At 43.2% G+C, this 27871-nt stretch overlaps 3 protein-coding genes across 10 annotated transcripts in view; 1 reads left to right on the top strand and 2 right to left on the bottom strand.

Annotated features, from left to right (window-relative positions):
- Window positions 1-3089: 3089 nt before the first annotated feature.
- vps33a (VPS33A core subunit of CORVET and HOPS complexes) lies at window positions 3090-12316 on the bottom strand. The gene is made up of 13 exons (XM_062516796.1): window positions 12172-12316; window positions 11620-11685; window positions 11393-11520; window positions 11101-11287; window positions 10796-10912; window positions 10015-10189; window positions 9422-9615; window positions 6966-7092; window positions 6767-6834; window positions 6494-6631; window positions 5915-6052; window positions 5455-5623; window positions 3090-3673 (listed from the first exon to the last, which is right to left on the bottom strand). The coding sequence occupies exons 1-13, from the start codon at window positions 12271-12273 to the stop codon at window positions 3483-3485; spliced, it is 1800 nt and encodes a 599-aa protein (XP_062372780.1). The 5' UTR covers window positions 12274-12316; the 3' UTR covers window positions 3090-3482.
- Window positions 12317-14741: 2425 nt separating this feature from the next.
- LOC134059963 (L-serine dehydratase/L-threonine deaminase-like) lies at window positions 14742-18799 on the top strand. Its single transcript, XM_062516523.1, has 8 exons — window positions 14742-14927; window positions 15193-15401; window positions 15923-15962; window positions 16154-16293; window positions 16524-16615; window positions 17131-17358; window positions 17740-17864; window positions 18136-18799. Exons 2-8 carry the CDS (start codon window positions 15249-15251, stop codon window positions 18330-18332), a joined length of 975 nt encoding a protein of 324 aa, XP_062372507.1. The 5' UTR covers window positions 14742-14927; window positions 15193-15248; the 3' UTR covers window positions 18333-18799.
- A 3404-nt stretch (window positions 18800-22203) lies between these two features.
- Window positions 22204-27871, bottom strand: part of LOC134059391 (probable E3 ubiquitin-protein ligase HECTD4) — a 71760-nt gene continuing 66092 nt past the window's right edge. For all 8 annotated transcript variants that reach the window (XM_062515758.1, XM_062515755.1, XM_062515759.1 and 5 more), the window contains exons 75-76: window positions 25642-25864; window positions 22204-23446 (exon numbers count right to left, since the gene is read on the bottom strand). In XM_062515758.1, coding sequence (XP_062371742.1) covers window positions 23310-23446; window positions 25642-25864 — 360 coding nt within the window. In that variant the 3' untranslated portion in view covers window positions 22204-23309. The remainder of the gene's footprint in view (window positions 23447-25641; window positions 25865-27871) is intronic.

Genomic DNA, 27871 nt, shown 5'->3' on the forward strand with positions numbered 1-27871 from the left:
CCTCTAAGGTTGCTTTGTTTTTGGCCGAAATTCCCTAGAAAGGAATCATCTCTCCTGTGTATATATGTCTTTTTTATTTTTTTAATTATTATATATTTTTTAAGTATACTGTTCCATCTGAATACAAACTTTGAGGTACGTGGTCTTCCTCCTAAAGACCTACCATCATTTAATTAAGATGGTATTTTGTGTTTATAAGTTTCTTGGTACATTTTTTTTCAGGACAATAAAGTTTCTCTGTTGGTTAAGTTCCTCCAGTGATTACCAGGTATGCTTTTTGCCAGTGCTCTTTTTGCATTATGTGACATAGTATTGAAAGTATTGAATCTAAAACAGGCTAATTAAATTACAAAATGTATTATTTGAAATTAAAGTGTTTCACAGACATATTACTCTAAAACATATTCAAATAATGTTTTTATTACTCATCATTAGGCTATTTAAATCAACATACACATGTTCCCTACTTTTGAATACTTACTGCAACTATAGGCTACACTAAACCCCATATTAAATGTATTTTACAAAGCAAAATAACAGAAAGGCAACAGACATTTTCAGAAAAGTAGGCCTATTAAGGTCCTTACTGTAACATTTAGCAATTCTTTTAAAAAAAATAAGCTCAAGGCTGTTGCTTTTGGAATCATGTGGATAAGATAACAAGCCTTGTTATTTATTGAAGATAATCATTGAAAATAAACATGTTTCGCATTGAAATCGTAACGATTAGGCAATGTAATTGTGTGTACAAGTGAATGTGTTTTACAGATTAACAGATTTTTTTTAGGCTAGGGGATGATTGTGTGCGCTTATGCTATTGTGTTTTCCATGAACGAAAAAACACATCATAAAAGTGGCCCTATAGTTGCAGAAACAATGCGCTTATGGGAAATCTGGGAATATATGGTCAAGAAAATAAAATTAAATATACTGTTGCAAACCATTAAATGTTTGGCTATAAGATAAACACGACTCATTAGGCAACACAGAGGCTAAAAAATACTGTAGGCTATAACATTTTAATTCATTTGAATATATTTACATTTCTGAAGGAAAGCGCATAGGCCTATCCAAACAGTCGGTTATAATTCTACAACACACAAAAACAGCGGTCACATTTCAGGTTTATAGCGTAAAAGTGTGCCATTTAGTCCATAAGATTTGAGTGATAGTTGTGATTGCCCCAATTGCAATTTGCACGTTGTCTTATTGTCGCTTTATTTTGCAACAATGAAGTAAGTGGTCCATCCGGCGAGCAGCAAAGACCCAAACAATACAGTGTAACAGAAAAGCACAAATTTGAGAAGTTCTTTGAAAGTTCGAAGAAAGCGGAGAGTCAAGGGCTCCGGTTCAAACACAAACTCCATACTCAAAATGTTGCCTTTGCTGTCTTCACGAGAAAAGAGGGATGGTGGATATTGGGGAAATATCTGCACAAGACAATTTGGAGGTCAGTGGTGCTGCAAATGCTGCAAAAACTCGTGAAGATTTAAGATAAGTGGTTGTGTTGGCATAATAATGAATAATAGATAGACCTAACCACTTTAAACTAGATGCACTCTGAATCGAATACCATTACAAGCTATTTTCAAACACTGTCTACTTTCCTCAATAGACTACACCTCTGAAACACAGCCTGAGCTGCTATGAATTTCCATCAGAATTGCAACTGTTGCATAGCCATATTTTAAATATGATCACATTAGATAATCACAATCCAGGTCTTCTTCAGACCTTTAAGTGAAATGAAATAGTGAAAGTTATTTTCAAGTTATGCAAAATCACCATCAAGCATCAAAAACACTTTGCAGGCTAGGCCTACTGTCAAAAAGGTTGAAAAGGTAATCTGTAACAGCTGAAATTAGATCACATACCTTATCGCACATTACATGTGTCAACTCAAGCGAGCGGTCAAATCCTTTCCAATATTGTTTTGATGCCTTGTGCGCGTCAGCTCCTACTCTCACGCCCTTTTGAAAAACGGATGGCAGCGCTGTGATGCGCGCTTACGCTGTCTGTGTAGTCTGCGTACAGTACAGTAGGAGTGACCAAGGCCAATTAAATTGATTACAAGACCCAGAAAGCCCGGAGGCTTAGCTAATGGAAGCAAAAGCCGAGTAGGCACCTGCTCCTCTCACTTAAGGCGGAGCTTGTTGCGCCTCTCCCGTGCTGGAAATGTTCACATTTGAAACCTCTCTTGTACCGGCTAATCCGCGGGCCATCTCCGCGGGGTAGGCTACCAATTCTATAGAGACGCTGTTTTTTTTGTTGTCTTATATGACATGTACTCATCAGGATTACAATTGCACAACAGTTGATTTGAGAGGACCATCTAATATCTGTATTGGGAGGCTTATCAACAGCAGATAGGCCCATTATTTCAATCCTCAATGTCAAAAGTAAAATATTATATTTTCACTGATTTATGTATATAACTCTGATATATTCCATAAATGCTTTAATATAATAAAAACTGGCTTGAAGCACTGCTTTAAGTGTTAGAGGTTGAACACTAAAAAGAGTCGTCTAAACTTAGCACTCCGAGTCTGTTTTTAGGTTTTCTTGGAAAACGCCTGTCTTTGTGTCAATCCCCCTTCCTGGACCCCTGCTGATGCCCAAAGATGTTTGCATCTGACTAGCCCATCGATCTGACCGGTGAAAAGGCAGCGCTCCAACCCCTATCCACAGCGTGGCCGGTCTCAGCCACCGGAACAAGGAGCAAATGGCCTCTTAATTCAATCAGCGTCCTCCAGCATCTGATTATGATTGGCTAGGGCCCCGCTCCCCAGACAGCGGAGGCCCATTATCGGCCGCTCTCGAGGCCTGTTAGTCAGCTAATTGGTTCTCCACTGAGCCAGACTGCTGACGGCCAGTGGACAGAGCTCCAGAGTCTCTATTCTCCCTGTTCCTTCATGTGCTCTGGTCCACGTAAGACTTATTAACTTGATGGCATAACCATAATATGATGGATGGATGCAGATGGATGAGCTCCTTGTCTTCCTAAGAATGTTATCGTAATTGGTATACAACAAGCTTTTGCCGGAATCTTTGGCGAAGGCAGTTTGAAAGGCATGCTATGAGGCCAAAGGTTTACCAGGTTTTCTTTCTTTTATAGTTATTATTAGTCAATTAACTCACAGGAAAGAACAATTCAGAATGGTTAAAGGCAGATGTTATTCATAGTTCAATATTCATAGCAGCCTATAGCTCTCATAAGCTTCTCTCTCTCACTCGCATACACACATTACATAAGCATAACGTAAAAAAAAATCCAAAACAAAGACGGTGTCATATTAAGTTATATCATAATCATAACATCTCACATGAATCCACATCTCTTTGTCCAAAAAGTTCCGTTTGCTTGCACCAGCGGGCACAAAGAGTCAAGCTTGAGCAGTCCACCACCGTCCTTCGGATCTTCTCATCGTCTCCATTCATGTTTAGAACGTTTTCATCTCCTCGTTTGGTCCTTTTGGTCCCCGTCAGACCTGCTGATCGGGTCGGTCCATGAGGGACTTGATCCAGCTGGTTCCGTTGATGAGCTTGGTGGTGGCGATGATGTACTCCATCCCGCTGTCCTCCATCTGGGAGAGGAAGCGCAGGGCGGCGATCTCGGCGTAGGTCACTCCCCCCAGGAAGAACACCAGCGTGGTCCGGTTCTCGCCCTGCTGACCTGAGGACCAGAGTGACCAGAGCATGAGGATGGTGTCAGAGGCCTCACCGAGTCTGTGTTCGGCTCACAACTTCTCAGAGTGCAGCGGCCAAACTATTCAGTGTGCCACGCTGAAACCCTCAAAATAATGACAAACTTTACAGTACTGCTGATGGCGTGAGAAGAGTTTGGATTACAGAATTACAATAGTGACCAAAGCTATCAGCATTTTTAATATCACTGAATTATTCATGCCAAAAACCACTGGTACTTTTACTCTTAACAGGACAAACATTACATGCAGCAACACAGCAATGTATACTACATTTGTTTATGAGTATAAATGTAAACATAGTCAAATTAAAACTGCAGCAAAATTGCATGCGTGAGATTTATGTTGTGATGCCTTCTTCATGCATCATAGCAGTTAGGAATATAGTAAGCAAGGTAATCATACATGATTGTCAGAAGAAGTCAAGATAAATGACTACTGAATTAGATGCACAGTAGTCTGTGTGAATGCAAGCTCTAAACACACAACATGTTCAGACAAACAGCTTTTGTTCTCACTAAGGACATAAACTTCAAATTATTTGTCTGTTAATTATCACCCCCTCTCACTGCTAAAAACACATGCTGCAGCAAGCCCACCGAAGCTGTCTGTAGCCCGCAGACAGATTTAATTAACACATACATAATCCCTGCACGAGACCATCTAATTCGTTTGAAATAAAGCATCATTCAAATGAGTTTTAATGTCTGACATTTTAGGCTACTGAATCCATACTCCTGTATACAATGCCCACATTTCAGGCAACCATCCAAGGATGCTTTAATGGACCCATTCATGATACCACAAACTACGGCTGCACAGTTATCTAATTGCAAAGGCTAATCTGGTTAATCTTGGAATCTGAAACTGAATCTTGACACTGACATTAAAAAATGATATCGCAAATGGCATTATCGGTCAGGGACACTTATACCATAGTTGCTAACTAAATTAGCAACTTTGTTGTTTGCTATGCAATTTCCCATTGCCAACCAACTAAGTTGCTAACACGTTAGCAATGGTTTAGGGACACTCACCCCCTGAACAATCGCAATTAGATATTTTCCCCAAATCCTGCAGCCCCATCACACACCAGTGTGAAATATATATTGAATTTATCTGGAATCACTCAGCACAGAACACTAAATTGGGCCAGATGCCACACACGCATACACTCTGTACAAATCAGTGTTGCCCCAAACAAAGCAGATACAACACGGCAAACAAAGCCTGTGCTTATCGGCTGCTAGCATATGGCCACTGGAGGCTCACATCTGGACAGGAATAATACGAGGTCATCACTCTAGCCTCGCAACAGATGACCAGCCTGTAGCATGACCTTATCTGCTCCTCCCTCACAGTGTGTACACATCGCCCTCGTCTGTTTGCCCTCTCTTTTTGGGACTCTCGTACTCTTACTTCCACTTCCATTGGCCTATTCTAAACACTTTTCAAACCTGTGAGATTAGAGTACCATTTCACCACGGCTTATTCCCATGTTATAATACTTATTATCTTTACATAGTATAATATGTATTATATAGTACTTTGAACATTAACATATTTGTTTACGCATGTCTCAAGTCTTCTTCAGAAACTAAAGTGCATTGGTATCATCTATGTAAATTGCTTCTGCTTCAATACTACACTTTACCCTATCTGGATGATTACGTGTGTGTGTGTGTGTGTGTGTGTGTATATAGATTAGATTTCGCCACACAGACATGTCTCATGTCCCACCGCAACTCACGTTTTTTGTGCAGGCCCGGGGGCAGCTGCTGCCGCTCCTCGAAGTGCGGCCCCGGGAGCATCTTCAGCACCTCCTCGATGCTCCTCCAACCCGGCCGCGCCAACACCTGCGTCAGGCGCACGCTCAGAGGGGCGTAGCCGCTGTACACGTACGAGATGTCGTTGGGATTCTGGGGGAGGGGACAGACACACCCAATCAAGCCCATGGAAAAAAAACAAGACAGCGTACAGGTCAGATTATTAAACCAATTCTGTCATTTCCCTACTATGAGCCGCATTTTATACATTGATTTAGCAAAATGTCTTCAGCTATGAGGTTAATACACAGGGCCATTAATATGGTATTAATATGGTCCTAAAATAGGTCCTGCGGTTCATACACAATGCGGCTAATACACGGGAAATTACTGTCGTTTTTAGGAGAACTACACATGGCCATCTGCGCGGTCTTGTGTATGCACCTGTTCATTGGCGTCCTCCATCCAGAGTTTGAGGGTCTTGCGGATGGTGGGGTAGTTGTTCCTGGTGTTGGTCTGTGGTTTCAGCAGACCAACCTTCTCCAAGTTGTTTAGTGTCAAGAGGTGCTCATAGCCATAACTCTGCAAACATATGTTGAATAGGTTAATGCACCAGAAGAAATGAGACCTAACAGCATTCACTTGTCAGAACTGTAGTTTTTTTAAATTTTATTAATTGTGAGGAGAATAGAATTGTTTGGTCCATTGTAAGTGTGTTAATGTCAATCTTTGATAAAATGGTCAGCATATTGACTCTAATAGTATAGGAGCCAGTGCGCACATCTGAATATTTAAAAAAGTAGGTGCTGGACTCAAAAAGCAACAGTAAAAAGGACAGAAAAGTCCGCACACTAAAGCTCCAGTATTCTTTTTCTTTTTATTCACCACATGTGACATTTCGGGACACTCTGAGGAAGGGCAGTGTGACCCGAAACGTCACATGTGGTGAATAAAAAGAAAAAGAATATTAGAGTTTTAGTGTGCGGACTTTTTTTTGTCATTTTCACAGCATATTGACTCTACCTGCAGGATTTCCCTCTTGTAGAAGTCCAGCACCTTCTGCTTGAGGCCATTGTTGCAGACAGACTGCATGCAGACCAGTCTCAGGATCTTGAGGAGAGGATCCTTCTGGGCAATGCAGTCCTCAATGTACGTATTGACCTGATATGAGTCAGCATCAGCAGCACAAAATCGAACAAGCTTATTATAGTCTAATGCGGCACATTAACATGCATTGTGAATCAGTTGACACACACACACACGCACATACACACACACACACGAGAGATACACTACCTTATCAGTGTCTACACCAGTCATGAACTCCTGCTCCACTGTTAAATTGTCAAAAAATGCTTCAGATGCTGTGGACGAGAGGAAAAATCATGCGATTTTGAGGTTATTGATAGAGGAACTGAACAAACATTTCTAAGTTGTATTCTGCTTGTGTGTAGCTGCAGCATTGAAAGAAGCTATAAGCAGTTGTTCAACTCACTGGTGATGTCCTTGATGAGCTCAGCGATGGACGTGTGATTGGCCAGCGAGGTGCGGGCGGCCTGCATGTGGGGCAGCATGGACACGAACTGCTTGATCTCGCCCACAGTCTTAGCATTGTGCCGCTCCTGATGGAGGAGGAAGGACAGAATCACACCATAGGGGTTAGGGGTCAGGTGACACAGTCACGCCCACAGTCTTAGCATTGTGCCGCTCCTGATGGAGGAGGAAGGACAGAATCACACCATAGGGGTCAGAGGTCAAGTGAAACAGTTCATTCAATGCAGGAAATTTATATTTTTGCTAAAATTGTAGGAGTCATGATAACTCAGGCTAAGATGACGTGGCAAATAAGAGAGATCATTTTAAGTCATGTAATCAAAATATCAAACATTATGGGTCAAATTACACTGGAAAGCTTCCCTGCTATTTTTCAGGAGAGTTTCACGCAACTACATGTACGTCACACAATCAAAAATATTAAACTCAATATACTATATTCAAGTTTCCCTGAATGATTTCTGCAATTTTTAAAAGAGACCACACAACCACACTGTTGATACTGTAGATAACTCTTGACACTGCTCTGCGAATGGATCGGACCTGAGTCATGACTTCATTGATGTTGACACCGAATTTGAGTGATTTTAATTCATTTTAATGATTTTAATACATTTTCATTTTAACGGCTGTAACGGGCAAACGTCTTCAGATCTCCTAGAAAATTATTAGCAGGGAGAAACCATCCAGCTGGTTTGGAGGAAAAAAATGGATTCAAATCAAGGCTTGTTAATTGTTGAGGCTTGCTGTTACCATGGCAACGGTCGAGTGCCATTAACATTAATTAACAATGAGCAGGAAAAGGTTGTAGGACAAGTGTAAGTCAGACACACGCGCACACACACACACACACGCACACGCACGCACGCACGCACAATGTGAGAATGGCAATTAATCAAGAGAACATTTCCAAACCATTAGCCTATCCGGTTAAGTGATAACATAAGATAGTGACCTATTGTTGTTCAAGAGATGACATGATAACATTAACATGATTAGAGTACGTGTCAAAAGCTTTCAGACGCCTTCTGACCTCTCAGGCACGACCAGCATAAGGCAAAGCCAAGAGGTTTCATTGGTGACATTTCATGAAGCAGATTCAAGATAACTTCACTGAGGAAACCTGGCATCTTATCCTCTAACCTTTACATACTAGACTGGTTAGGTTAGATTAGGTTAGGTTAACTTTATTGTCCCCTCAGGGAAACTTGTCTTGCAGTCAGGTATGCATAAATAACACAAAAAATTTCACAAAAGACACAAGAAACAAAAAATACACAGAAGGACACAGAAAGCTCCATACCAGAAGCAAAAAAGTCACAAACGAATACAAGTTAAGAATGACCTATCAAACCTATCAACCATTTATGTGCAATAGAGCAAAATCGTGCAAATTTAGCACTGGGGATAAAAGAGTTTTTTGTCCTAATGGACAAAAAAAGGGGGGTCATTCCATGCCAAATGTACAAATGTCCCCACTCGACCGTCACAGATTTGGCTGAAAAAAATCAAGGTTGTTCACACACTTCTTAATAGGTGTAGGCCCAAATATTACAGTATCAAGTATTTTCAGACAAATCTGTGACGGTCGAGAGGGGACATTTGTACGTTTGGCATGGAATGACCCAGGGGGGACTCTTAGTCTGGTGCTTTTATCCGAAGGAACATCACAGATGTCAATACATTGCAGGGCTAGACTCCGTGGAGCAACTTGGTATTACGTGCCTTGCTCACGGACACAACTGTGGAAGCTGGGAAGCGAACTTTTTTTTTTTTTTTTTGGGCTTTTGTGCCTTTAATGTTGACAGGACAGTAGAGAGAGACAGGAAGCGAATGGGTGAGAGAGTTGGGGTGGGATCCGGAAAGGACCACGGGGCGGGAATCGAACCCGGGTCGCCGGCGTGTGGTGCAGGTGCCCCAGCCAGTTGCGCCACGGCTGGGGCTGGGAAGCGAACTTTAAACTTTTCAGACCACTGCTGGCAAACCCTGGTCCTAATGGACTGAGCCACCATCACCACGTGGCAAGTTGCTCTGTGTTAAGGCCCGTTCACACCAAGAACGATAACAATAACGATAACGATAACGATAAACAAATATCGCTCTCGTTAATATGAATGACAACGTTCACACATAAACTATAACGATAACGACATGAAGAACAATATCGTTGTGGATCACTTTCAGAGCGATTTTGAGAACGATAAAAAGCTAACAGCCAATCAGAACCCATAATATAGCCATCACATTCATTAACATGAGGAGAGACTTTTCTTATCGTTGGCCAGTGTGGACGCTCTTATCATTATGGTTATAGTGATCGTTATCGTTATCGTTCTTGGTGTGAACGGCCCTTTATGCCCCACCACAGAGCTCAGGCACAGGGTAGGGAGCGCTCACCTCGAATGCGGCCGAGATGATTTTGGCCTTCTTGCTCAGCGCTGCCCCCACGGCGTTGAAGTTCTTGTCCCGGATCTCGGCGTAGAGCTCCTCGGCCGAGTTGAGCGGCATCTTCTTGGGCTCGGTGGGCAGGTCCTTGCCCCCTTCGCCCTGCTTCTTCTGGGCAAACTTCTCAGGGGGCAGCTTCACGTAGCCTGTGCCCAGCAGGGACGGAGGAAGGAAATTGTAACCAAAACAAGATGTTGAGATCCAGCTGACTATACGCGAGGGTCTATGACTTCTAACGATGCCAATATACTATTCTAATCAAAGTTATTTCAGGTTATCTCAGCACAGTAAGACATTACATACAAGTTTAACCACACACTGGTTGATAGCAGCTATGATTTCCCAGTACAGTGGCACGTTGCATAAACATCTAACCACATATTGGTTTATTGTTTACTGTAGAACCTCTGCAGAAAGAGACTTCAAACGTCTGTACATGTTATATGACACAGATAGTATACAGAGAGAGATTCATTCTCTGAAAAGTAAACAGAGTGGGATATATATCCGTGAGGCCCAATTGGCCGTGGTAGTTCTGTGTGTACCGTTGGTGATGCCGTAGATCTCATCGATGAGGCCCTCGTAGGTGAGCTGGGTGGCAAGCGGCGTGAGCAGGTCCACGTTGCGGTCCAGCAGAAGCAGCGTGTCGAACACGGGCAGGATCTGAGTCTGGCTGCCCGCAAACTCCCTCTTCATCCGCAGCATCATGTTGGCCACGTGCTGATGGGGAACAAGAGGACAGGAAAGAGCCTCAGGACATTTGTGGTCACTCACTATGGGCCTGCTGCCTGCACATGGATTAAACCTAGTTCTGGACTAAACGCATATTTTCAATGGAATGGAATAGAAATCTTCACTGAATTCCTCTAAGTCCAAGACTAGACTCAATCCACGTACAGAAAACCAGTCCTCTAACCCAGGGATTCTGTAACTGTGGTACGCAAGATGAAAAGGGCTATGGCGGAAAGTGAACTTTTTAAATCTTAGGTAATTTAATTAATTCATGAATAAATAAAGAATTTAGAATCGGGTTACAATGATATGGAAACATGAAATTAAAGGAAATCGTCTGTAAACTCTATAGTAAGATACCTGCAAAGGCACCTGGAATGCATCAATGGAATGTGCTACTTTTTAATGTGTCAGGTGGTGGGGGTACACGAGTGGAGTCAGGACATAGACGGTGGTACATGGGGGAAGACGTTTGGAAACCACTGCTCTAACGCAAATTATAGCCGTTAAAAACACGTATCATTTTTCATTTCAAGGGAGCTACTTTGAAACATTCACCTGACAGTTGTACACATCAGTGCTGTGTCCACTCACCCGTGCACATTCTCCTTTGCCAAAGATCTGAGGGATGGTCCCGTAGAGGGCCTGCAGGGTCATAAGGCCCTTGGCTGTGTGGTACAAGCTGGTCTGGTCATTCTCCAAGTAACATTCCTGGAAAAGAAATTTTGACGTATCATCATAACCAGATGAAAAGAAAGAAAAGAACATCACCGTGAGCAAAAACAAGATTAAGAGTCTTTAAATGCATTAGTTAAGATGATGAATGACTTGAAGTGGCATCAATCACCGACTAAAAATGCCAGTGTGAGCTAGCACTGTCTGTCCACTACATCACTGACCCTAAATGCACTCTCGGACTCCATGGAGAGGAGGTCCCCGTCATATGGGATGAGATCCAGGATGTACTCGTCAATGTTGGTGAAAGCTCCCAGAACCCCTTGCTCTTTCAGCCGCTGCTCACAGAGCATGCTCCGACGCGGCACAAACAGGATGTTGAACTCACGAGGAGGCTGCATTTTGTCCTCACTACAATAAACAAAAGAAATTAAGAACTGGTCGAAGTAACAGTAAAGCCTACAACACACTCCCAGTAGTAGAATGGGGAGAGAAAGAAAGAAAAATATGGCTAACCTTAAAATATTCTCTGCAATGATGTCCATTAATTCCAGTCTTGGACGCACAAAAAAGATAATGTTTTTGACATCAGCTGGTGGGAGCCTCCCACTCTTAAGGGTGAACATCTTCTCCACCTCATGTTCCTGTTGAGGGAGTTGGTTATGTGTGTGTGTGTTCCATAGTCTACAGAAATGCTCTCTGATAATGCTTTGAAAACGTAACATATAAAGACTTAATCTTACCTTCAGTAGGGAGTACTGGGCAATCAATCCAAAGGGCCCCGTCAGGTACTCGTCCCATACAATAGCCTAAAAACGAGAAGGAAGATCTGCTTTGCATCCCATATTAAAGGTATAATAGAGCCTAGCCTTTTGCTTCCATGACTTGGCATAATTAGCCTATTAGCCAACATTAGTGAACATTAGGAGCATGTTTTTGGACAATAAGAAATTCATTAAGTAGATAGAAACAATAATTGGTGACGTGATGGCGCGACCATCTTTATTTGATAAAAAAACAAATTGGCTGTGAAGTGAACGTGAACTGATCACTTCCCCAAACATCGGAACTGAACATCAACTGATCACGTCTACAAACATCAGAAAACTATTTTAAAAACGAGAACTCAATTCGCAATGCTGTCTAGGAGGATTACCGTGGGACTTCATCGTTCATAACAGGTTTAGAATGTATGGCCAACCAACCAGCTAGTGCTACATACTAGCAATAAAAAAAAGAATGTTCAAAGCTCTAGCGAGTCATTCAGATATTAAAGTTATAGTTCAGTGTCATACCTTGCTTCCCGCACATTTGTCCAAAAATTCTCGAAGTTCTTTACGTGCTGCTTCTCTTAAAATGTTTAGATTTACTCGTCCATAGGACAAGTGCGCAGCCATGTTTACAGTCTCAGAGGCAGCCTAGTCACATGACCTCCCAAATGACAGTCATGTGCTTTGGAACAGCCACCACCCACATGCTATGCTTCTAGGCTTGCAAACTATGTCTATGCTTGCGAAAGACGCGTAAAATTGGAGACGTCGAGCAAGATGCGATACTATTTTATATGCTCTATATAATTCAGATAATCATCACGCCTGCAGGATGTTTGCGCAAGATGCGATTTACACGTTTACACGAATCACACGTGACTTTAGTGGGAAAATAAATGTAAACTCTAAACAAAGTGTATTACCTTGTAATAGCCTACCAATTACAAATTGTATGACTACAGATGCCTGATCAGATATTCGATATTGGAGGACAGGTGAGGGTGCAACGAAAACTCATCAAATGACCACTAGATGGCAGTATTGTATCAGGCTACTCTTGTGGATTCATTTATTTTATTTCTAAGCGAGCCTACACCTGCTGTGCGAAAATTACGTAATGGTATGAACCATAGTTAATATTAGCCTATTTATAATTTTGTGTTTATTGTGTGCAATTATTTCAGAAATAGGAACAGCAGAAACCACCTTTCTTGCAACCAAACACGAATGAAACGGTTCACTATTGTAGTAGGCCAATTTGGCCAACGAGTTATGTCACGCAAAATAACTCGAACGCAACAGGTTTTCACCAAAATGTACTTTCAATGCAGCTACAATGACGCATGCATTGATCGAGAAGAGTTTTTTTTATGTCCACGTTCATGGACAACCAAAACATTTGCATTGTGTCCTTTAGATTTCTAAGAATACACAGCCTCACAATATAGGGTTTTTTATTTTTTTTTATTTTTTTTATCATTCATGAATACCCATAATATAATTCGTGTCAGGCGCAAAGACTGACGTTATCTGAAAGTCCTTGTGGATGATTCAAACATTGTGGAGGTGCAGGCTTTATGTCCGTGAAATGTGGTCGCCGAGAGCCCATTCAATGTGTTCTTGAGAATCGTGAAGTTTATCAAAAGTTTATTTAATTGGCATACCACAGTTTTTTCTTTTCTTTTGTCCACATCCGGACCATGACCTGATCGGTGGATACGACACACGTGAAAGACAGACCACAAATCCCAGTCCGAACCGCTCGAAACAAGCTGAATGGCCAGTCAGAGTCCATATTCATTAACCTGTTTACCTGTAGGGACATCGAGACACTGCCCGAGTTGCGCAACTATCTGCATGGTTTCCCCCTAATAATTCACTATACTCCAGATTGTTTAGTGTTCGAAAGTAGGCTAAAACACAAAAGAGCATTATGTAATCAGTAAAGTTAAAAGCAAAGATATGCATTTGTGAAGCCTATGCTGCGCCAACCCATGTATTCTTTTCTTGTTTAATAGTCTAGCCAATACACGGAATAGACATGATTCGGCTATAAAAACACATAGTTCCAGACATTGATTATGATCAGTTGAATCCACTGATCTATAAAGAATATTCTTTATAGATCAGTGGTTGAATCGCGTTCGATGCCTTTTGTAAAACCAAACACAACCCTTTACATTGACGTATTTTATTCTGCATCTTCGTGAATTGATACAAAAGTTAGTTGATAGCCAATAAATGGAATGGGCAATTATGCCAAGACGTTACATCATACCACTTAAGAGATTTCAACACTGAAGTCCGCATGTTCTGAGAAATGTGTGTGGTCATCATTAAGATTGGACTAGATTTGCTGATTGCATGCCAAGTTCGTCTAATATTCACACTCTTAGAACATCGTGTGTCTAAGGAAAGTCTTTCTTTCAGCCACCTTCTCACGCCTGTCCCCCACCCCCAACCTCCAGCCGGATCGGTCAGGTTTGAGTCGTCAACATGACATTTGCTGCGCTAGGCCGTCCGTCTGCGCTTCCTCAGTCTAGACCCCCTTTTGGTAGTGCGGAGCCAAAATAGAAGCGTCCCTTTTGGTAATGTCCAGGTATTGCAAACTATTAGTTGAACATCACGTTTTAAAATAGGTCTGGTCTTAAACATGATTTGCAATATTTAGGCTACAGAACGCCGACCATTTTCTATCGTTTTTTTAATGCATATACATATTTATTAATTCATGGATTTTAAAAAACTCCTTTAATCAGTTAGGTGCTGTCCTGCATGCCCAGCCTAGTCTATTCACTTTCAATCCCAAATGTACACAGACTGCACGACCCTGCAAATGGCCTACTGCAGAGTTTAAAACCTTATAATAATTGCCTCATAAACTTCACCACGCATCGTCATCATTTTATCGGTACAGCCTAAAGAAAAGGCAAACTAATCTAGCATTTCTTGTAATTATTAGATCACCAAAACGATAGAATCAGCGTAAATGTGATGCACCCTTTTGTGCCAAAGGGATGGAAATTCCTTATTCGGATGACACTCAGTTCCTTGGCGACCTCATGGACTTCTTATGACATCAAAAGGGAATGAGGCGTGGTGTGGAGGTGTGCGAAGCGGTCCCGAAGACGATTGGTTGTCCAAGTTCCATCTGTCACACCAACTCGCGCTCGGACGGCTCAATATAAACCCACGGGTTTGTGATGAGGGGCACACTGGACTGATAACCGAAAAGAAACGGAATATTTGCTCTGAAGCTAATCCCAAGTTCTACTTGTCAGGTAAGACCACTTCTCTTTCATTATTCGGTAATGTTTTTTTCCTGCCTCCATCAAAAAAAAAAAAAAAAAAAAAAAAAAGGCAAATGCACGGCAAAATAATGTAGGCTATTTGTTTTTAACCACTGGATTCCAGTTGGAAATGTATATATTGTTTTGAGTCTTCCATATAGCTACACTGTTAAATAACAACCAAACTTCAGATATTTGGATCAGACAGGCAATTAATGCATATGTTTAATAAGCTACCATTTCCTTCCTCTGACAGAAACTCCTTTGGGCAATTTTTGTTGCGTGCCACTCATCTGCCTGACAACAGTAGCCATGAAGACCAAGCGTTCCCTCCACTCTGCCACTCCTCTGCGAGAGAGCTTGATCCTGTCCAAGGTGGCCGGCACGTCCGTCTACCTGAAGCTGGACTCCGCCCAGCCCACCGGCTCGTTCAAGATCCGAGGCATCGGCCACCTGTGCAAGACGGTAAGAGACCAATATTGCTGCCTGATTCAATGTGTCACATCACATGCTGCAAAGTAGAAAATGTAAAAACGTAGAAATAGGAATGTAGAATTATGATTTTTGGTTATTAGTCTTTAAGTGAGCAGACATGACTAATGTCAGTGTGGGATCACTCATGGTTGTTTACTAAATGACATGTGGAGTGGGGAATGAAAAGACCCAAGTCTGTTGACATGATGGTAGAGAAAGGGGTGTGTGGGGGGGTGGGGGGGTGTGTGGTAAAGTGTACTGGTTCAGAGTGTTCCAGTGACAACTAGTCCAGACCAGTTTGAGACGGGTGGTTTAGTCACCATCGCCGTTGGCAGTTGGCATGGGCACACTTTGGAATTTGGGCCCCCCAAAAAGGGGGATTGATGATTAAGCTCTGTAGGCCTCTATTGTTTTATTAGTCCCAATAAATGAGTGGAGCTGTGACTCACTGCCCTCTTCTTCTCTTCTCTTCATCCTCTCTTCTCTTCTCTTCTCTTCTCTCCATCCTGCAGTGGGCAGAGCGAGGATGTGTGAGGTTCATCTGCTGTTCAGGTGAGGCATCTGCTGGGAGTCACAAAATTGTGTATTTAACAGAAGTAAAAGTAAACACAAACTAAAACAAAAGTCATAAATAAAATAATTTACTTACAACAGTTTGGGTACTTTTACAGTTTATACACTATATCAATGTCCGTACATGTTGTGACTTGTGTTATAATCGTCTCCTTTCTGTGTAATCACAGGTGGCAATGCTGGGATGGCAGCAGCCTACTCTGCTCGTAAACTGGGGGTGCCCGCTACCATCGTGGTGCCCAGCGTCACCCCTGTCCAGACTGTCCAGAGGCTCAAGGACGAGGGGGCAGACGTGATCATCCACGGCAAAGTGAGTAACGGCCTACCACCCAGCTGACGTTATTTCAGTGCCAAAAAGAACATTAAGCTACTGTTGCATTTGAGGATATACTCAGTTTCATACAAAGCATCTGACTAAATACATCCTTCACAGTAACTCAAAGTGTTTAACATGATTATGATAATAAACTTGCCTGAACTAATACAGGCTCCTAATGCAGACTTCATCTAATGTTGCACTGTTGTATTCCCATCTTATAGGCTCTTAATGAAAGCATTGAATACGGCCAGCAGCTCGCAGCCAATAACCCAGACTGGGTCTTCATCTCGCCCTTCGACGATCCCCTTATTTGGTAAGTGCTTGGAATGACCGCTGTCATTCACGCACTGACATGAGATACTGTATCACTGAACTTTGAAACACCTGCTACTGCATTGTACTCAATGGTACAGCATTCGATAAGGGGAAGTGAAGATAGTAATAATAGCTGAGTATTGATAAGGCCGGGGTTTCTTAAAGCGTGGTTAAGGCAGGGATGTGACATTGTGCAAGTACAACGAAGACATCTCTGCTGAAAAATGTACTTTCACTTCCCTGAGTGAAGCACATCTGCTAAAAGACAGTCTTAATGACTGGTCACTGATATTTGCTGATTACATATACATTTAGTGTCTATGTATCAGTCTTTTTTCTTTTCCTAAGTTTCATACACTTTTTTGCTGGTGGTTGAAAACAACCCTTGCATTAGTGAGAGTGAAAGTTGACTTAACTGTCAGTCTGGACACTGCTGGGGTGATGTGTTATTGATATGAAATAATCAGGCTTCTGGACGTTAAACTCACCTGTTGTTGTTGTCTGTGTTGGCAGGGAGGGCCACACGTCCCTGGTCAAGGAGCTGGAGTCCGAGATGGAGGAGAAGCCGGGAGCGGTCATTCTGTCCGTCGGGGGTGGGGGTCTCCTGAACGGGGTGGTGATGGGCCTGCGGCGTGCCGGCTGGGACGACGTCCCCATCATCGCCATGGAGACCGTGGGGGCACACAGCCTGAACGCCGCCATGAAGGCCGGAGAACTCGTCACGTTGCCAGCCATCACCAGGTGAGAACACCTCACACCTGTCCAACAGACATGACAAAGTGCACACTGGACCAGTGAGAAGGAACACAGAGGGTATAGTCACATGGGGCATAGTCAGAGGGTATAGCCGCAAACATCGTATTGCGTTTCAGAGATAAAAGAACTTAAGTCAGTGGGCCCCAATGTATATGCATGTCATATGCTTACATATAGCACTGGGACTGCCATCATCATTCAAATGAACTCCCAATGTGTCTCACAGAAGTGACACAAAGTGCAAAGTTAGGGGAAGCAGTTACGCACAAGTTCCTTGACCACCAACTAAAAGCAAATGATACAAACAGTACTAGAGGAAATGTCTCCTCTGACCTCTCCATTCTGCTCCTCTCTCTCTCTCTGCAGCATTGCCACAACGCTGGGCCTGACGCGTGTGTCTGCACAGACCTTTAAGCTGGTACAAGAACACACAGTCTTCTCTGAGCTCGTCACAGACCTGGATGCCGTACGAGCAGCAGAGCGGTTCGTCGGTAAGTTCAAAGCCTGTAGAAATAAATACCAAGCCAAAAAAAAAAAAAAAGGACACAGGGAGAACCACTTCCTCCATAAATTAAAATGTTAATCTTCTGGCCATACTCTGTGGGTGTTAGTGGAATTAGTTGCTGAAATATCATCTGGTCCCACCCACCTCCATAATTGCTGTCAACTGACCCATTCAGCAATATTTCCACACCTACGTCCATTCACTGGTGCATCTAACAGCATATCTCTCTCTCTCCCTCTCTCTCTCTTTCTGCGCAGACGATGAGAAGGTGCTGGTGGAGCCGGCCTGCGGGGCAGCCCTGGCCGCCGTCTACTGTGACATCGTCCGGCGGCTACAGACGGAGGGCAAGCTGGCGCAGCAGCTGGGTCCCGTGGTGGTCGTGGTGTGTGGTGGCAACAACATCACCCTGGAGCAGCTCCGCCTCTTCAAGAAACAGCTGGAAATTGAGTCCTAGAACTGGGGACTAAAAAAACCAAAACAAAAAAACGCTACAAAAAATCTTGTTGTCTTAACTCTCTGGGAACAAAGACTGACAACTGACACCCCAAAATCATTCCAGAAATGCTGTGTCCCTTGGCTCGACCCCAAGCGACCATCCTACACTTCTTGACACTGCTTTTCGTCTGGCTGGGCAATTGTACACTTTGTGCTAATCACAAATGGCTTTATAAGATGATGTGTGTTGGCAACGGATGTGTGAAAGATTAACGTCAAATAGCTAACTGACATCATGTAATGTTTTTTTCACTGGACTTATGTAACTGCTCATAATCTTTTTGAATGTTATGTGTAGTTCATAGAATATTTAGTTGTGTAGATATTTTTTTATAATGCACGTGTTCACTCACGCCTCTGAAATTAATGGGGCAATATACTCTTCTTTGTCTCTATTTTTGTACATGTTCTATTTAAAAGAGGAAAAAAAAAACAATTAAATTATAGTGCTTTTCAAAATGTGGTTGGTTTGCTTTGCATATACAAAGACACTGTAAGCTTAACTATAAGCCATGTTTTTAGACTTTGTATGAACATATTTAAAGAAACATATTTCAAACCTTCAGATGGTGAAGGAGAGTTACCCCATTGTCATTCATAGGTTGAGGGGAAGGTTGATTGCATATAAGGAAAGAACCTATCTCAGCATAAATATGATGGACATTTTGAAAGTGTGCGTAAGCAAGTCGACCACGTAACAGTCTCTTATCAAGGGAGATTGAGAACACCTGATAGCAAGGCAATCTTTGACTAAGCTTTACAAAAATATTGTGATTAACTATAAATAACTTGTTACATGAGGTTATTTGCAGTTTGGTGATCGACTCATCCTCAAAGCACATGTATAGTGTACATGTAAACTATTGTATAAGGCTCAATCCTCAAAGCATTATAGGCTACATGTAGTGCAAACCTAAGGCTCAGTTGGGTTGGCACAATAACTGTGAAGGGAATATTCGAGAATGACAGTCAAAGCCTTGATTAAAAGCATCAGATGTGATCAGTGATCTGGTAGTTACTAGGTAGTTACGCTCCATCTGCTCATGGGAGTGCTTTGTCAACACATAGCCTAATATTATGAGATTTGTTGCCATACACATTTAAGTTATTCATGTTGACATGAAAGCACACCAGGGAAAGACAAATACGGGATTATTTTCTTGCACAGTGGAATCAGATTCCATGCCTCCGCTACCACCACGCGCATCACGTAGGCTACTGTGGATAGGGCACCAACATTTAGCCATTACAAGTAGCTTTACTTCAAACTGCGTTTTATTCCTCCGAAAGATTAGGCTAAAAATCGTCAAAATGCAGCAACAGCATGGTACATGCAATGATAGTATGGGTCCTCTCAATCTCCATCATGCAGATCTAATTTGAACGTTAACTGAGAACGCATCTTGCGCGCACGAGTGTGTGGCAGGTCCCATGCAGCTGCCTTGTCACCGTTGATAATTGAACGGAGTTATCCGTTTCCTACCGACCATAGCCGACGAGACGATTGCACATCTGCATGTGCATCTAAAAAAACAGAAAGCAGTTCTTGTCCTCCTGGTCATGTCCTCGGTATCTCTTTCTTCAAGTTCCGTTTATTAAAACTAGATGACGAGACAAGTATCATTGCCTTATCAAGTGTGGTTTAATTTATTACGTAAAAGATAGCCGACGAGACAATTACATGTACATGGGTGCGCCTAAAGCCTACCTTACACTGGCAAGATTTGGGAAAGATTCTTGAAAGATTGTAGACTTTTGAGTAAAGCTTGAATGAGGGGCATTAGTTAAAAGACTACAATCTTTTAAGAATCTTTCCCAAATATTGTCAGTGTAAGGTAGGCTTAAAAGTAAAAATCAGTTCTTAGGACACCCAAATGGGTAGCAGCGGCACTGATCCGATTTCCAATTCCAAAGTGTGTGGAATTGAATGAGCCATTAATTCCAGTGCTGGGTCAATAGGTCACTGCCATAGAGGTCCTGTGATGCCACGCCCACAACCAAGCCCTCAATTCCTGGAAAAGTGATTGCTTGAGAAGGGACTGCCCCTGTGTGAGCGCAGAAGTTACGAAAGCAGGTGTGTGTGTGTGTGTGTGTGTCTCAGTCAGGGCCATATAAAAAGGCATTCCTAGAATACCATCCAGTGACCACTCTCAACTGTAAATATAGACAGTGAGGGACAGTGTGCGTGACAGTGACTTGCAAAGTGAAAACAGGGGGGTCTCGATGAGGGAGCAACTAACGTGGGGTGCGGTGGGTTGGGTTGTTACCAGCTAGAACCGGCCTGGTCTAGAACCCAGCACCATGAAAAGCCTTGAGGGGGCCCCCCCTAACACATCTGACATAGTTGTTAGCGCAGATAATGAAAACAACTGAGGTCTTGCATAACACCCTGATGAGAAACGGGAACAAGCCCTCACTGGGTCAGTTGGGAGGGAAAAAAACCCTTTAGTCTGGGACTGCTGAGATGAACCAAGATGGACACAACATGTCCATCACACATAGCACACACATTCACGCTAAATAAATCAGGAAGGAACATGCTGTGCAGGAACACAGCATGATCTACCCACAATGCTGAGCTGTTAATCAGACACTCAGGGAAACAGGACAGCCTTACAACAAGACATCTTTATTGTTGTGACACAGAATTCCTGAACTCCATTTTGTCTTTCCATGTTTGTTTGTATTTTTTTTTGTTTGTTTGTTCTTGTTCTTTCATTACCTCCAGTACAGTCCGTTTGCCCGTTGGCGTGCGGGACTCCAGATGAGCAGAGGCAAGACAGGAAAAAAGTTTTAAGTTAATGCAACCATAAATAATTATAATAAATATCAAGTAAATGTACAGCACACATCCACTCATCGGTTCACGGCTTTGTGCAGAGGTCCCTTTGTTTTGTTTTGTTATGTTTGTTTGTTTGGCCTCTCCTCGTGTGCCCCCATGTAATACAGTACGGGGCCAGAGAGAGAGAGAGAGGGGGGGGGGGGGGATGAGAACGGGCGCAAAAGAGAGAGAGAGAGAGAGAGAGAGATGGAGACAGAGAGTCAGATGAGGAGGTGTGTGTGTGTGGGGGGGGGGTCCAAACTAGCCAGAGCTGACCACTGAGATCACCTTTTCAAACTCCCAAAACAGGGTTGAGTGGACAGCATTGCTACCCCCTATTCCCCGAAACCCTTTTCCTCCGGGTCAGTTGAGAGGGGGGTTCGCTGGACACCTTTGGCCAGCGCCAGTGGCCTCCTCCAGGTTGAGACATCTCCACTGGGACTCAGCACAAATGCATTTTACCAAGAGTATAAGAGTGAATGGTAAAATCCTTTTTCGCGATACAATAGTTTAAAGCCGTATATTATTGTTTATCTGGTACTCCAAACAAAAGGGAGAAAAAGAACAGAACTCCAACAAAGAAACATCGAATTAAAAAATAAAACCTTAATATATATTTCTCTTTACCTGGGGTTAGGAAAAAATGTGAACTGAGAAAAAAAAGTGCAAACACCCCCCATCCCATTTTAAACACAAAAGCGTTTTAACATGTGTCTTTAAGTACGATTTAAACACCTAAATATTTTGGTTTTCAAGGAAAAAACAAAAAACTAAAAGTTAAAAGGCAACCCCCCCCTCCCCCATCCCGGCCTGAAGTGTGCGTGAGGCCCGTTCAATTCAAGTGTTTCAGGAGGGAGGGGGGAGGTTGGTGCGCCCGCATCCAGCAGCACTCTGGAAGAACTCTTCTCTCCTAGCGCAGCAGCACAACACTGATCTAGAAATCCAACTGAGGCAGATCCGGCAAACTGACACCCCCCACCCCACCCCACTCCAACCATGACCCCCCTGCCCTCGGAAAAGGGCCTGAGCAGGACTGAACCTGGCAACCTCCGTCAGACAGTTCAGAGGCAAAAGTTATCTGGCAACCCTACGTTGACTCAGCAGGGCCGGCTTGGGCTAAAAATCTCTTCACAGCTGCAGCGACCAGTAAATTAAAAAATGTAAAACAAAAAGGAAAAAGAGAAAAAAAAAATTATAATAACTCAAGTAGCAACAGAATATATTACTATAACTTCTCTTTGTACATTTCTTATATATCCTTTGTATAGACGAATAAAATATATGCACCCTTTCAATATAGGCAGATAGTTTTGTCCTGAAGCGGCACACCTCGGAGAGCTGGTGCTGTACAGAGTCTTATACATCTAGTCCACATGCTGTAGTCAGAGTCGCAAAAGCCAGCGCTTAGCGGGACAAAGTTCCTCTGGGTGGTATGGGGTTTAAACCCATGGCAAAAGGCCCACTGCCAAAGCCTCTTTCCCCATAGGCACTCCATCACTCGGTCAGTTCTCCACCTCAATCTGTCCCCTGCTTCTGGTCTTTGCACTGCAGTATACTGGCTGAAAAATAGGCATGTCAACAGACCCCCCCCCCCCAACTCCTGCATTTAAAGCTGAGAATCAACATTGCACTGAATAAAATGGCCTGACGCGACATGAAATCGCTCTGTGGCAGACAGAGAGCGACGGAGAGGGGGAGTCAGGTCAGAGGGTGGAAAAAAAGGGATGGGAAGAAAGACCAAAGGGAGAAGAGGTAAAAAAAAAAAAAGAAAAAAGCGATAGAGTAGCAGACGGTGGTGTCATCTTCCTTTCCTTATCCACCTCCTTGAGCTGAGCCCCGAGATTCATCAGGTGAGAGAGAAGAACAGTCCGATATCAATCCAGCCTTGGTCGCATCCAGTTTTGGTATAAGGGGACAACAGCAGGAGCGAGGGAACGAACGCGAGAAACAGTAAAGACTCCAGTAGACTGCACTTCTGTTGCCTCCCTGTTGGGGGCAGTATAGAGTCCTGTTGGTGGGAGAGGGAGAGGGTGAGGGTGTGGTGGGTGCAGGGGTGATGGAAGGGTAGGTGATGGGGTAAAAGGTAAAGGAGGGGAGGGGGGGGGGTGGTTGAGGTTAGCCACTGAGGGGGTCCTCGCGGTAGTGGATGGCGTAACGGAGCTTCTCCAGCATCACGTCCAGAGAGGAGTACTGTGGCAGCTTCACCATGAACATGCAGGTCTCCACCCGGATGTAGCGCGAGTCCGGCGAGCCTGATGAACATGAGCACACACACACACACACACACACACACAAATAAATCTACATTTCAGTCTCAACATAACATTTTACTCTCAACAAAAAATAAGCACATTTCACTCTCAACATAACTTTTACACTGCTTTAAGTTATATAGTACACGATTCTGTCAGACTGAGGGTCGTCAGGTGGGATGACAGATACAGCTGTGTGTCATATGCATAGCAGTGATATGAGAAGCTGTGTCAGTGGGTGGAGCAATACGAAGGGGTCCTAGCACCGAGCCCTGGGGAACCTCTCTGATTGAGGTAGTGAGATGCAGTTGGTTGTCCTAGCCAAGACATGTTGAACAAGCACCCTGAGAGGTATGATTCAAACAAGGAAAGTGCTGAGCCAGAGATGCCCATGTTTGGGAGTATGGAGCATAGTTCTAGAATTCTAGAATCTTTTTCATAAACATCCTTTTATTTTCAAAGAGTTAGTACATTCAGGGCACATTCACACTAGGTCCGCTGGACCGGACCCGGGTTCGTTTGGTCCGATGGTTAGGTTGTTTTTGATAGCGTGAACGCAACCGTACCGAACTCGGGTGCGGACCCGGGACCGGACCCGGGTCCACCTGAAAAGGTGGTCTCGGGTCCGGTTCGCTACAACGCTGGAGCAGGTTGCTAAGCAAACGTTCTGAAGAATCTAAAGAATCTTTACCTTTGTCTTCTTCATTGCACTGCCTTCTGCTGGGTTGCCAAGTGATATTTGTAAACAGAATTCTCGAAGTTCGTGCATAGAAGCATGGTGCTTATGACGCAAACGGACCCGGGTGCGCAGACAAACATGTAATGTGAACACAGACCAACTAACGGTAGAAGTAACCGCACTCGGGTCCGGTCCAGTTAAACGGACCTAGTGTGAAAGCAACCACAGAGACAGTTGAGAAAGCTAAGGATCTTTGATACATTTCTCAGGCTTATTTCAGACCGGTCTGTTGCACAATTTTATGTTGAAAACGACAAACACAATGACAAGCTTAAAAGTGGTGCTTCTGGCGTAACTATGACTTTAAACAAAAGTTTGACCCTAGTACAGTACATTCACAAAAACACCTAACTAAGATGCATTTTGGCAGGAGTTATCCTTTAAATACATGAAAAATAATTTTGTTGCAATTAGTTTGGTTAATTTATGGTTAAACATATAAACAGTTTCTTTTCTTTTCATCCTTTTCTACCTAATAAAATCCATATTTATCGCCCATTTTGAAAAATCTGAGGCACCTAGGATTCTAAATCTGATCAGAACCCTTGATGTGAGTTTCTCTACCAAATTTGATGCTTTTATCGTAACACAAACAATTTATATATATAAACAACGCTTAGTCAACTAATGCGCTTGTGAACTGGACTAGAATTGCAGACAGCTTCCATACCGGCTGCAGCCTTGGTCTTCCTAAATATGAACTTTCAACATCTAAGTGTCCTAACCACGAAACAGTATCTTCTTTTTGTTCAGTTGAACGTCTGTACATTATGAACATCATTTTATGTAAGCCTTTGCTTCTTCACTCAGTCTGCATGTCACTGCAGCGCGTAACTAGTCTGGCAGACCTTCATGGTTTTTGAGCCCTATAAACCGCCTAGCTGATAAGCAGCCTCTAGGAGGGATGACTAGATTTCCTTCCTTTAAAGGAAAAACCCACATCTCCTTTAAAGTACAATGCTAGGCTCAGAGGTGCAGATAGCAAACTGCTAAAGTGAAGGACACTTTGAGCTGTGTGGTGACTGGTTGTTACCAGCTGATAGTGGAGAAGAGCACACAACATGTAATGGGACGAGATAGTGCTGAATGGGACTGTGTGTGTGTGTGTGTGTGTGTGTGTGTGTGTGTGTGAGGAGGACGAGTAAGCATTGTGGATGGAACATATTTAATAAACACAACTGCTTCTGTGCACATAAACACACAAACAACTACCCCAATCACTTGCCACTCACTGCCACAGACTCCAATTATGTAACAGGTCAATCAACCTTGTTAAAACCCGATAACCTTGAATTTCCCCTTGGGGATCAATAAAGTATATATCTATCTATAAGCTCCATGAAATACAGATAAGCAGACACACACACACACACACACACACACACACACACACACATACATACGCATGTTCTCTCTCTCTCTCTCACTCTCACACACGCATAACACACACACTCACCGACGGCACCATCAGGAGGAGCAATTTTCATTGGGTAAGGGGGCACGTGGGCAGTGTCAGGGCCGCCGTCCTTGCAAGGGCAGGTGAAGGGGATGCGCTCCTGGTTGCAGGCGAACTTGATGAACTTGCACAGCTCCTCCTGGGTGAACATCTCCAGCGCCGTCCAGAAGTACTCGATGTGCTGGTCCGTCTCCATCAGGCCCACCTGGTACATGGTGTGAGCCTGAGGACAGGGGGTGGGGGGTTAAGATCAAATAATGTGCTTATTAGTGTTCATATAATATATTATTCCAACATTACATATGACAACTTAGTGTTCCTGTGGCTCATTAGGTAAGAAAGATGCAAACAGCTAAATCATCATTAGAGATCGCTAAGACATGTGACCAATGTCAACAAAACACAAAGAATTATGGGTATGTTTGGCTTGCCTGATGCCAGCCCATGTAAACTAGTGTTCTGGGTCTATGATCTGGCATGATAATAATGAAAACTAAGCGTGAAAAAATAGTGTGAAAAACAGAACATAATCGAGCGCTTCCTTACGACTGCTATCCATGTCATCTCTGAAACATGGCGTGTACTATTATTTTTCCACGCTGGAAAACGATTAAAGATAAGCTTCATTCTACTCTATTGAATTTTATAACACAGCAGGTAAACGGCATTTCGACAACTGCACTTTGTTGTTCCCGCACGTCAGTAAAACAACTTAAGTTTTGGGCCACCGATTCCCAAAATGCGTTGCATTTTACGTCACGTTCTCAATCTCTATTTGATATCCTGGTTAGGACTGGTTGGTTCATTGAGTACATGCAGATCTAAAAATAGCTATCCGGCGGGCTCAAGAGAGATTGAGGGAGAGATAGGCGATAGAGCAGCAGGTACTCACTACGTAGAAAAGACTGGTTTGAACCAAAAAGAGTCATAAATACATATACGTGCGTGTTAATGGACCTGTTATCAGGCCATTGGCCTGTATGTAACGGTAATCCTCTTCAGGAATCCACTTCCACTCTCTACCTTTGTCTCCTTGACCAATCTTTTATGAACTAGTGGCACAGCGACTTGAGTGACAGGCGATGTCTCGCGGCCAATATTTGATAAGGACCTGCTATGATCTGATAGCGTGGCTATTGAGTCGTAAAGGCAGTCAAAAACAGCACAGCCGGGTGTCTGCTCGTTGTGATAAGGGCGTCTGATGACGGCAGTGTGGTGTGAAGGGGAGCCAGAGAGAGGGAGTCTGTTCCAGAGGTGAAGTGCATAAGTACACTGTGAACAACTGGTACACGCTTCTCTCACTCCGAGGGCTGGGGCGGGGCACACAGGTGTGGTGATACAGGTGAGATGCCATGGAGATAAGGCACCATTCCATTAGTGACACAATTACACAAGATCCTTATGCAGATTGGAACTAGCACACTGGGCCATCGATGACTAGGGGTGTCCTGCAATCACTTAATGCGTGCATCTTAATCAAAGATCCTTAACTACTGACAAGATAGAGCAACATAATGCATCTCTATGGAAGAAAATTAGAACAGTTCCTGTCTGCTTAAAGAGGCGTGTCGCAAAGACGTCATAGTGGGATATCGATCTCTGTCAGATTGGCAAGCAGTTCAGTTCGAATGTTAACAGGTCTGCTTACAGGGGGATTTCGCCCCCCTCCCCTTTGCGAAGACAGAACACGGAAATGATCGAACGTTTGCGCCTCTCGCTCCGCTTTAACCCTCTCTGTCTTAATGCAAACTGAAAGCAACTGTTCCATGGAATAAGCTGGTATACGTTAGACCGGCACATCCGGGAACTTGACTCGCAACGAACGTTCCCGCCCCTCTTTGGGGGAAACAAACTACGTCTCCCATTAACTCCAATGCAAATTAGGCTCAATAAACGTAATTCGTACTGAAAACGTAGGATAAATGATAACAGAAAACACAACGAATCAATAGGACCACTCAATATATTACCACTTTGCCGGTCGTTGACCGTGAAAAATACGTTCAAAAGCTTAATTCAATCAAAGTAAAAACATGTCCCTTCGGTCTCCCGAGTAGCCTGCTAGCAGTAGCAGTGGCCAGTGTCATACCCGGACATACTCTTATCTCATTGAATCTCCAGTTAAATAACTAAATTGTTTTCCTGTATTTTTGGCCTCTTATTTGAATTGTAATGTTGTGTAGTTGACTGACAGGCTTGGATGTAAAGTATGTTCGTTAGATAATTCCAA

The sequence above is a fragment of the Sardina pilchardus genome, chromosome 16 (assembly GCF_963854185.1).
Source record: "Sardina pilchardus chromosome 16, fSarPil1.1, whole genome shotgun sequence".
In the NCBI taxonomy this organism is placed as follows: domain Eukaryota; kingdom Metazoa; phylum Chordata; class Actinopteri; order Clupeiformes; family Clupeidae; genus Sardina; species Sardina pilchardus.